The sequence below is a fragment of the Myotis yumanensis genome, unplaced genomic scaffold (assembly GCF_028538775.1).
Source record: "Myotis yumanensis isolate MYYU_CA2020_CCGP unplaced genomic scaffold, mMyoYum1.0.hap1 SCAF_4, whole genome shotgun sequence".
Taxonomy (NCBI): Eukaryota; Metazoa; Chordata; class Mammalia; order Chiroptera; family Vespertilionidae; genus Myotis; species Myotis yumanensis.
In genome coordinates this window covers 41,726,200-41,738,408 of record NW_027223755.1, presented here as the reverse complement: position 1 = coordinate 41,738,408, position 12,209 = coordinate 41,726,200, and the positions used below count along the sequence as shown (strand labels likewise).

The 12,209-nt window shown below is 41.2% G+C and overlaps 1 protein-coding gene across 2 annotated transcripts in view; it reads right to left on the bottom strand.

Annotated features, from left to right (window-relative positions):
• Nucleotides 1–7,653, bottom strand: part of SCAMP1 (secretory carrier membrane protein 1) — a 67,576-nt gene extending 59,923 nt beyond the window's left edge. The window contains exon 1 of one of the 2 annotated variants that reach the window (XM_070412232.1): nt 7,489–7,653. In XM_070412232.1, the coding sequence (XP_070268333.1) occupies nt 7,489–7,545 (57 nt within the window). In that variant the 5' untranslated portion in view covers nt 7,546–7,653. The remainder of the gene's footprint in view (nt 1–7,488) is intronic. The other variant, XM_070412231.1, reaches the window with a different exon arrangement.
• Between the last annotated feature and the right edge of the window lie 4,556 nt (nt 7,654–12,209).

Sequence of the window (12,209 nt, the reverse complement as noted above, 5' to 3'; positions counted from 1 at the left end):
TACCCAGTAGGGGTGTGCAGGAAGCAGCCGATTACTGTGCGCCTTCTCCCCTCCCCTTCCCCCTCCCACCCCTCCCTCCCCTCCCCCTCCTCTCCCCGCCCTCCCTCTGTAAAATCAAAAACAACGTTAAAAAAATCTCTACCTCAGCATCTCTGATAGGTCATCCCAATTCTGCTTGAATTCCTTCAAGTACTGGGGAACTCCATTACAAAAAAAAAAGCATTGTCAGGCTATTCTAACAGATGCTTTTAAATCTTTGTTAGGACAAAAGTATCTCAATGTAAGCTCTGACAATTAGCCTTAGGTCTTTTTTTTCCTCTGAAGCAAAATCAGGTTTATTTACTCAACCAATCAAGACTTTTCAAGTATCTGAATGTCTCGTACTTCCCTTTAGCCTCTGTAGACGGAAACCTACTGAGTAATCTAAACTTCAATTATTCTTCCTAGAGCTTGATTCCAGACTCATGACTATTCTGACTTCTTCTCTGGGCACATTCTACTTTGTTCAACCAACTCTTTAAATAAGTACTTGGCATACCTGTGGGATAGATCAGAACAGAATATTGTACTTTCATTTTTTAAAAATGATCACTAATTTCATTAATCCAATATATATTTCTCAGAAACTAAATCACACTGGTGAATCATATTAAAAAAATATCCAATAAATGTCCTGAATCTGCATTCAGCACTACTAAATATTAATTGTACTCCCCAAAAAAGCCACACAAAAACTTTGTTTTGGTAATATCAGTAAAAGAGTTTACTTTCAAAATTTTTCAGTCACCATCATCTCCATTATGATTATTGTTAGACTCATGGGACCAAAATAAAACTGTGTTCAAATACTAGTTTGGTAAAAAAAAAAAAATACCCCACCCCCATTAGCAGCTTCCCCTTATACCTGCCTGAGAGCTTTCACTGGTCATAGGAGATGCTCAATCTAGACAAAAGGTTTTCTAAATAACTTAAGAGTGTTGATCCCAAGCACCCTGACAATCTAGCCTACATAAAAACAACTGTCTCAAAAAGAATAATGGATGTGTTTTAAGGTACAGTTTGAACCCTGATAAGATTAACAAGAAATTGTTAAGAGAGTTGTGCCAATCTGAACTAAAAGGAACTGAGACATTTCAAAATGAAAAGAGGCTTTTGAGCTCCCAACTTTCAACAGGTAGGAAGCTGACTGAAAATGCTACTCAGCTGCAAACAGGGGTCATTTATGACAGAGGAAAATGACTTCTCAGAAGGTGGAGCCAAAAGCAGAAGGAAAAGATTAAGGAAAGACTTCCAGGTAGTAGAAGTGGTACCTAATCAAGGAACACTCATTGCCCCTAAAGTAGGGGACAATAAATACAGGAACCTGGCTGGATTTCAGACTTGCTATGGACCAGCAATAGTGCCTCCCCCTCCTCCCCTATTTGAATAGAAGTGTGTATTGAGGTTATCCTGTAACTGTCTCACCATTTGATTCTGGGTATATCTTTCCAGGTCCTAGGTCTGTATCAAGAGGGACACAGCTGCTCTGATCAAGAAGTGGAATCTAATCCTCCCCTCTCCTTTTAAACTGGGCTAGCTTTGTGGCTTGTTTTGACTAACAATGTAGCTGAAGTGAAATGACTCAAGAAGCCTTGCAGCTTCAGCTCTTACCCTCATGGAACAATGTGGCCACTATGTAAACCACCTAAACTATTCCTAGTAGAGAGGCCACATGAAAGAGAACCAATTGTTGTCCCCCACTGACAGCCCCAGGTAACTGTGAGATACTTTAATGAGGACATCTTAAACAATCCAGCCTCAGTGAAGGGCCTACATCAGCAATTTTCAACCTTCATCATCTCATGGCACACATAAACTAATTACTAAAATTCTACAGCACACAAACACAAAAATTATATTTTTTGCCAATCTGACAAAAAACAGGTATAATTTTGATTTACAAAAAAAATAATAATAATAATAGTAATTACCTCCCCTTTTTGCTCCAAAGTGACTTTTTAAAAAATCAGGTGCCTATACTTGTATATAAGGATTTCTGGTACCAAGAATTAACCAATCAAATGCAACCTTATTATGCGACATGACCAATAAGATGCAATTCTATTATGTGACCTATACATTTATGGTTCAAGACAGGGCATTCATGCCAGAGGACTACTGTTGTGTTGGCTGTTGTCATTTTTTTTATTTGACAATCTAAGGGAAAAGGGGTCTGTGCCTCTGACTAAATAGTCAGGTATTGCATATTTTAAAAACTCTTACAGCACACCGGTTGAAAATTGCTGGGCTAGATGATTGAAGCCACCTGAATGACTTCAACCACTAACATTCAAAAGTAAACAAACTGACCAGCTAAGCAAGAGAATAGTAAGCAAATAATTGTTTTAAGCCACTGCATTTTGGGACTATTTGTTATACAGTGACAGATAACAGACAGTGGTAAATAATAATGCATCTTAATTTGATGAAATATAATCAGCAGCAGAACACATGCTTTTTAAAAACATCAACCTAAGAAAAACGAGTGGGAACTTACACAGTTGATCTGAATGTAAAATACCATAACTACTACTATCACTATGTCCATATTAATGTTGAAAGATAAAACTTTGCAATGTTAAACTATTACAGAAGAAATACTCAAAATCCTTTCCTAATGCTAAAATATCTCCAATCTTAAAATTTAAATGGATAAGGGAGGAGTGACATCAACTTAATGTAGATGAAAACAAAATAGGTAACATCTTTGAATTATGGGTCACTTTTTAATGATGAGGTTTTCAATTTTTAACTTCAACTAAATTCTTAGAATACTTTCAACATTACTGTAACTTAAAAGATAACATAAATAAGAATGCTGAGTTGTAAGCCATGTTTAAGAGATAGAGAATTAATTTTTGAGGCCAAAACAAAATGGACATTGTGCTCCATTTTAATAGAGTTACTTAATTAGAGAGGAAGCATATGCAGTGATAAAGCATTAGAATTCAGACAACCTGGAATTAGTCTAGCAGGGTGACTCAGGGCAAACCACTTCATTATTTTTTACCTTAATTCCTCAACTATGACCTGCCAAAAAACTACTACTAGCACTCTAGAAGAGTCAAAAGGAACATGAACTTCACCAAATTAATAAGCTAAGAATAATATGGTTATATGTAATTAAATACAATTCCTTGAATTACTATTAATACTACTTATTATTATCAGATTAAAGCCATCATGCATTGAGCACTTATTACATGCTAAATGTATGTTCATCTAATCCTATTAACAATCCTATGGAGAAGGTAATGGTATCATTATCCTATTTTACAGAATAGTAAACTGAGATGTAGAGTGGCTAAGTAACTTTCCAAGGTCTCATGGTTGGTTAGTGACAAAGCCAAGATCAAATGCACCAAATACAAAACAAGAATTTTGTTGTGCAAAGTGCAACCAAATAGAGTGCCATCAGCAGTGGACTTGGAATCAGGAGATCTAAGTTCTAATGCCAATTCTGCACTACCTACACCTGGATATAACACAATGAGCAAACCCTGGCCAGGATTGCTCAGTGGTTGGAGCATTGGTCTGTGCACTAAAGGGTCTCCGGTTCGATTCCAGTCAAGGGCACACACCTGGGTTGCATCCCGGACCAGTAGGGGCCGATGCTGGCCGAAACCCATCAATGTGTCTCTCTCACATGGATGTTTCTTTCTCTTTCTCCCTCTCCCTCTTCCTCTCCCTCACTTTCTCCCTCAATGGAAAAAAATATCCTCGGGTGAGGATTTTAAAAAAAACAAGAATGAGCAAGTTGCAAGTTAGCAATAGAAATCAAAAGGTTCTTAATCAAGAAGAAATTAGGGTCATTGTCAAATGTAAAATAGCATGAATCTAGGCTTTTTTTCATACATAGAATAAGCTCTAACTAAATACATTTTAAGATTTTCCTTTCCCAACTTTGAGATTTTTATTCTATTTTAAGAAATTACATTAACTTATTTCTACAGTGAATTTTCTAATACAATCAATTAGCACATTAATACCATATATTAAATCATATTAGGAGACATGAAAATTTTCTGGCCACTTACTGTTCCCTCCTTTGAACAAGTTACACTCATAATGACCTGTACTCATACACTCTTTCACTGACTTATAAGATCCTATATTACTGATCTCTCCTCTGGTTATTAAACTCTCTCCTTTTATTTCACTTTCCAAGCATGTTTGCTGCCATGTTAGGCTAATATCCTTAAAAATAGAAATGTTTCTTTAATAGTTGTTGAAAGAATGATAACTGAAAAGAATAAATAACATTCAGCAATTACTCAATAAATACATTGACTATACAGAAAATGTTTTCCTCTCTAGCTTTAAAACCACATTTTACTAAAGATTCGATTATCAAAAACGACCATATAATAATCTTTTTTTCAGATTATTATACATTTCCAGTTATTCCAAGTTTCTTGATGCACAATGAAAATTAATCAAATGCCATAAACTTATTAACTGAGCCTATCACAACTCCTAAAATAAAGCAATCAATCAAAAAAATGAACTGAATCCAGCAAATAACTTTACAACAGCTAATAAAATCAAGTAAACCACTGTAGTCACATTACCTAAAGACATATCATCAGAAATTATTTTCATGACATGGCTCAAATGAAGATGCTGACAAAAAGTGTTCCTAAGCTGTGACCGGTTTGGCTCAGTGGATAGAGCGTCGGCCTGCGGACTGAAAGGTCCCAGGTTCGATTCCAGTCAAGGGCATGTACCTTGGTTGCAGGCACATCCCCAGTGGGAGGTGTGCAGGAGGCAGCTGATCGATGTTTCTCTCTCATCGATGTTTCTAACTCTCTATTCCTCTCCCTTCCTCTCTGTAAAAAAATCAATAAAATATATATTTTTTTTTAAAAAGTGTTCCTAACATGAAAGTGAAGCAAAAGAAATATTTTAAAACTCTGAAAAAGCAATGGAAATCAAGTAGCTTTTAATCAAGTAATTAGGTAGTTGCCAAATATAAAATATCATATATTTTGAAAATATGAACTTTATTTTATAATATTGAAAATATTAACATATTTGAAAAGAAAGGTGATTATAAAGTAATACAAAGATGGATCTAGAAACTTTTTATATTTAGGTAGAGAGGACCAGAAATGCTATTTCAAAAATGGCATTTACATAGAAGGCAGGCAAAAGTGAAGGAAGAAAGAATATGCTATAGATGCCAAGTTTGACTTTGAAAGAGGAAGGGCAGCTAGAAACAAATGGAAAGATAAAGGGTCAGATACACTGTGCTGGGACTGTCAATAAAAACAAGGAAAGACCATAAACAGGAACATGTGTGCAATCAGGTCTTCTTTAGGCCTAAATTATCCATCCCTTGAAATATTTTATGAACCTGAATAAAAATTATCCTCTGTGTGCATCCACTTATAAAGAACAAAAAGTTTATAATTTTATGCCACTATCAATGAGTATTTAAAACTATTTGGGGGGTTAGAATTAGTACAGAAACCTTATGTGTGGCAGACGAGGAAAGTGTCATGGCAACACTAGATGTCACAAAAGAGCATTCTGGGCTAAGAAGAAGACAATGTCGTGCAATAGCAAGAACACCAGCTATAGGAGTAGGGGGAGGTGGAGTAAGGTATAGGGGGGATAAATGGTGATGGAAGACGACTTGCTTTGGAGTGGTGAACACACAATACAGTGTACAGATGACATGTTGCAGAACTGTGCACCTGAAACCTGTATAATTTTGTTAACCTCTGTCATCCCAATAAGTTCAATATAAAGGAAAAAATTTTAATAAAAGAGAACCAGATATATAAAATATGGTATGAAATGGAATGACCAAATAGGAAACTGATAGCCACAATGTCAGACACTGAAAAATAGCATTAATGAATTAAGTGAATAAGGAAAATCTAACATGTTCTTAATATTATAACTTTAAAATAACACCCATTTGGCAAGTTATGAAATCTCTCTTTAGAAGTTCTATGACTAAATAATCAGATTTTCCACAACATGGAATGATAGGACACTACATACTACACTTCTGAGTGAGAAAAATCTCCTTAAAATGCAACCATATCATCTGTAAAAACCTGAAAGTTCCCTGCCAGTTGCACAGAATTTTCTCAAGTGAAATTAGAGGCAAAGGATAGTGACAAATGGGTCCATTCTACGTTTATACAGAGTGCGTCCAATTGTCAATTATAACCAGGGTCATCTAATTAACACAATCCTCCATCAAATTATCAGGCGAAAAATCAAAATTGGGATATTTTTTTCTCTTCCAGATTCTTCATCAGAGATCAAACCAGGAGTACAAAGAAGAAATGTAAACTCAACAAGCCAAGGGTGGCACTCACGTGACCACAAATTAAAGTTACGATTTCATTTTGTGAGACTACGAATTCAGGTTACTACTGCCTATATCCAGGGGAAATTAAGAAACGACTTCCCTTCCAACCAGCATTTGGGAACAACTTTCGCGTCCTAGGCAGCGGAGCTCATGGACAAACCCGGTGTGCTTTTCGGGAGCTACTTGTTTAGCTACTGCACTCAGGGAAGCGCAGATCATGAACTCCTTCGCCTCCTCCCTTGGCCGTTCCTGAGCCAGACCCTCCCGGGGCTAAGGCTGATGAAGGAGGCTGTCTCCGAGAAGGACGGGAGCTCACGTGGGGAGGGAACGGTATCCTGATACAGCCCGGAGGACCGGTGACGCACGGGGAGCTTGGAACACAGCCCGGCGCTCCCCTTCCCAGGAGCAGCTAGGTGGGCAGGTGATCGTCCGCCTGCACTATTCTTTGACAGGTGTGTTCATTTTTTACTTCGATAGCAGACCCTCCAACCTCAGCCTAAACGTCGAGAGAGGGGTGGCAGCGCCACACAAGTATCTCTGAGCGCAACACAAGTTTAAGAAATAAAAATACCACCACCATCCCCCTTTTTTTAAATTGCAGCCTACTCGGTGCCCTCACCTCTTCTACACACCTCGGCCATCACTCCAGGCAGAGCTCCTCGGCGCCACCTCGGGTCCCCATGACAACCCCACGGAGGGCAAGCTCCCTCCCTCCCCCTCCGCCGCCGCCCGGGCCGGGCCGGGCCGGGCCGGGCCAGCCGAGCCAGCCTGGCAGGTGACAACTCCACCTGCCAGGGCTCCCACCCGGGCCGCTCCCGACAGGAGGCCGGGAGCCCTCGGGCGCTCGGGCCCACTCCGGGGCCAGGGGATGACGCTCCTCAGTCGGGGACGTGGGGAAGAGGGTCAGGAAGCGGAGCTGAAGAGGTTCCGCTCCGACCCCCAAGCCAGTGACGCGGGGGCCCCGGGCGCGAACCCCAAAAGGAGTGCCGCCGCGGCCCGGAGCCCCAGTCGAGGCGGCAGAGAGCAGCCGAGGGGCGGGCGCGGTGGGCGCGAAGGAACTTGTCGGTTTCCGCAAACAAGGACACCTTGCGGCGGCGGGAGAGGCTGGGGGCGACGCTCACCTTGAAGGGGTTGTTGAGGTCCGGGTCGGCAAACGGGTTACTGTCGAAATCCGACATCTCTCTCGCGCTCCGCGTCACCCACCCGACCCAGGCGCAGAGAAAGAGACGAGGCGAGGCCGCCGCCCCCCTGCGCGCTCACGTCGCCGCCGCGCCGAGCGCCGAGCAGATCCGGGTCCAGCTGCTGGGCCACCCAGCCGGCCGCGCCACTGAGCATGCCCCGTGCGCCGCTCCCGGCCGCGCCGCCGCTCCCGTTCGCCGTCCTGTTCCTCGGGGAAATCCCGCGCTCCGGGCTTTGGCGACAACTGAGTGGGGGCGGAGGAAGCCTGGAACGAGGACTCGGGAGCTGCTAGATCCGTCCTACATTCCTTGGGCCCGACTGAGATTCTGCATCTCATCTTTTTTTTACAACATGGGTATTTTATGTATTTATATTTTTAAAATATGCTTATGGATTTCAGAGAGGAAGCCAGAGATAGAAACACCGATGATGCAAGAGAATCTTTGATTGGCTGCCTCCTGCACGCCCCCAACTGGGGGGGGGGATCCAGCCCGCAACCCCGGCAGGTGCTACCCGACCGCATCTTATCTTGAGCAGCAACTGGTTTAGGTGGACTTGATTGTGTTGTCATCGACTTAAAACCGGCCACATGTGATTCGGAGAAGAGGTGGTATTTTGTGGACAAAAAAAAAAAAGTATGTCCGCTGACACCTCGGCCGCAGGTCGGGAAGGTAGCCTGAGACGCAGGCTACACACCGGGGAGCTAGTGGCTATCTAACCACACTTACAGCTGCTTACGGAGAGGCGTGGGGAAGGGAGAAGCTCTGCGGCTGGCTCCAAACCCCCTGTCCTGGAGGCCCAGCCCTAGCTAATGGAGTTTGGCACACCCAGCCTCCCATCTTCCGGTCCCTCTAGGTTGCTGCCAAATCGGAGATCAGCCGCGGGGCTACTGATTCGGATTGGCTCCGCAGAGGTTTGGGTCCAGCCCCGGCTCCCATCCTCTGGAATCTGCAAAATGGCTACTTCGGAAATGATGGGGGAGGGGGGGGGGGTGCAGGTGGGAAAGGGGGGGAAGGCCACACAAGTCGAGAGATCAAGTTAATATTCGTGGACAACAAAGATGCCGTTTTGTTGACTTTCAAGCATTTGGGCACAAAATATACACCTCTGATTTTTCCCCATTCCCTCCGCAACACCAGGGATGAGGTTACTGAAAAATGGGCATGCATAAGGAATTTATTTGAACGATTCATTACCTTACCCCTGAACTAAGGGTATCTCTTTCCTCTACTTTCATTTTCCTACTGCACTAACAGAAAAGCACTTAGCAGATGAAGCTACAAAGAGCCAGAATTGGTAGATGCGGAAGATTTGGAAGTTGCCTTGGCCTTTAGAAAGCTTGTGCTATGCAAAGTCAGCTGGGAAACACTTTCTCCCTGCTGTGAAAACAAAAATCACATTTTGCTGTGATCTGTCTTTGGCGGGATCCAGGTTAGGGTATATGACAAGCTGCTTCTAGGCAGTCGACTAATAACTCACATCAGACAGGGATGATCCTGGCAGAGCTGCAAGATTCTAGATATGAAAAAGAGCAAACAATCTGTTGTGCTCACCATCCTATTAGCAGCAGCCTCGTATCTGGTTGATTCTTCGGTGCTCAAAACCCAATTATATGTTCAAATTCTAATTATGATATTACATGGGCTACTCACTTCACCTCTTTGGGTCTGTAAAGGATTATTGAAGAAGTAAATGAAATAAGACACAGAAAAATTCCCTCGTGAATTTAGTGCCTAACAAATAGTATTTGTTGAATGTCTGCAAATGGCAAAGGGGCCCAGCCCATTGTTCCCAGGTGCTTTTCCTCTTCTCTCCTAGGCTTGATCTAGCCCAGCTGATCTGCTTCTCTCACCACTTTGGCCCTCTCTCCCTCCATCTGTCCTCCAAATGACCCAAATAATCAGCAGCTATTTATTATGCATCTAATATGTTCCAAGACAATGAGGATAAGCTGAGCCTGCTTGGTGGAAATTGCAGGGTGGAAATTTCCAAATATGCTGTTTACCGCTGGTGACATTAGCACCTAATGCAAAAATTTACAGACTTCATTGTTCCAGAATCACTTGAAATACTTGTTAATGTACAGGTCCCCACCTCTCCACATCTCCTATCCCTAAGATTCTGCTTTAAGAGATCTAAGATAGAGGCCCTGAATCTGAATTTTTTATTTTTTAAATGTCTTTATATACAAATACATTATTTTGCATAAATGCATACATAGATTCATAGCAAACATACGGTGCTTTCGCTTTTTTTGGGTAAGTTTTTTATCCTTTGTCTTCTGTTATCTCTTCCTTTCATTAACAACCTGGTATGTTCCGTTTAATATTCTTATAATATTGTATATACAATTTACATAACACTCACAAAATCATATACAATATATAACACATAATCATGCAGACATATATACTCATACAAAGTTTTGGCATTGTCTTAAAAAAATAGTAACAGACATATGGGTGTTCCAAAAAATGTATACACACACTTTAATAATTATAAAGGCAATGTTTATTAAAAATACATTTCATTTTCAAAATTGAACTACCAGCTGTTAAAGTGTGTATACATTTTTGGGACACCCTGTATATTTTTCTGCAACTTATTTTTTTCATTTAATGATACTTAGGACAGAGTTTTCTGTGAGATGTACATTGGCAAAAAGTCTAAGGTTTCTTACCTCAGTAAACCACATAAAGATAATTATTTTTTATGGCTACTATTACTATAGAGGTAAAAAGGGTTGAGAAGTATGGCCTAATGGAAATATTTCCAAACCAACAATTATTAATCAAATTCATTCATTGCAGAATCACCTCAGGTGATTCTGATAGAAGAAATGTTGAATGTCTGCAAATGTTCTTTAGAAAGAACACTGATATAAAGATATTCAGGTGTATGCTGGGTCCATGGGTAAGCTTATTGATTCATTAGCTTTCATGAAATGTAGAATTACAGGACATAAGCGTTGAAAGAAACCTTAACATTTCTCATGATGGATGAACTGAGTTTGAACAGGTGAAGTAATTTGCTTCAGCCATAAAGAAAATGAACAGACAAACTGAGAACAGAACTCAGACCTCTTGACTCATGATGCAAACATTAAATTTATAGATTTGGTTAGCAATATTTTATAAAGAGGGAAGAATTGCTATGTGCAAGGTAGAAAGAAAGCATACAGGCAGCTTCATTTGTTGAAGTAGTTCATTTTTCCAGGAGCTGCCTTCTAAATTTGATTGAACAATGAATGAAAAATCAAAACTAGTTTCTAGATCCAGCTCTACCATAAACAAGCTGTGTGACCTTAATCATACCAATTCACCCTTCTGACCTGAGTTTCCACATAGTGAGTCAAGAAGTATTTACTGAACACCCACTAGGCAGTAAACAATATTTTATATGTTGGAGATAAATTAGGGTACTAGATATAAGAATAGGGTCCATTCCCAAGAAATTTCCCGCAAGGTCTAGGACATGACTAAATGATATCTCGGTCCTTTGGACAGCTCTACCATTGGATTTATCTGTGGCAGTGGCTCACCCTCCCTAACTCTGCCCCGCCCCCTCTGTGACTACTGTTACTGATACCCAGACACCCTAACACAGTGGTTCTCAACCTTGGCTGCACATTAGAATCACCTGGGAATCTTTTTAAAATCCTGATTTCTGGGCCTCATCCTCTAGAAATTCTGTTTCTTTGCTATGGGGTGGGCCCACACATTAGTAACAAAGAAACAGAATTTCCGGAGGATGAGGCCCAGAAATCAGGATTTTAAAAAGATTCCCAGGTGATTCTAATGTGCAGCCATGGTTGAGAACCACTGCCCTAACAGGAGCATATGTCGCTCTCTATTCTGCCACTGGCTGTACTTCTAAGGGGTGGCAGAGGAGAGAAGGCACTGTGTGGTAGGCCAAATAATAGTACCCCCAAAAATGTTCACACTCTAATCCTGGAACCTTCAAACATGTTACTTCACATGACAAAGGGGACTTTGCAGATGTGATTAAGGTGAGGGTTTTGAGAGGAGGAGAGTATCCTGGACTACGCAGATGGGCTCGATGGAATCAGATGAATCCTTAATAGTGGAAGGCAGAAGCATTGCTGGCTTCTAAGATGGAGGAAGGGGTTCATGAGCCAAGGCATTTGAGTGGTTTCTAAAAGCTGGGGACAGCCCTTAGCTGACAGCCAGCAAGGAAATGGAGATACCACGAGGAACTGAATTCTGCTAACAACCTAAACGAACAAGGAAATGATTCTCCCAGAAAGCCTCCAAAAAGGAACCTGGCCCTGCTGACATCTTTATTTTAGCCTAATGCGTTCTGACCTACAGAACTGTGAGGTAGTCACACTACCACCCATTATCCAGCTCACTGCCTTCCAAGCTCACCACCTAAGCTAACTCCAGCTAACTGTATCTAAAGTAATCACCCTTTCCCATATGATTATATGCTATTCAAAAGGCTGAATGGTCTGGGTATCCTTCAGATAATTACATCACAGTGTTGTTCTTTTATGATTCATAGGATAAAAGTATTCTGTAGTTCAGGACACAAGAAGCATAACAAAAATAAGTGTATATTTTGAGTCTCAGTGTAACTAAGACTATAGATGCACATAGAGTCCCTTCTACCAAGAATGTCCTTCTCCCTCTCATTTTCCACT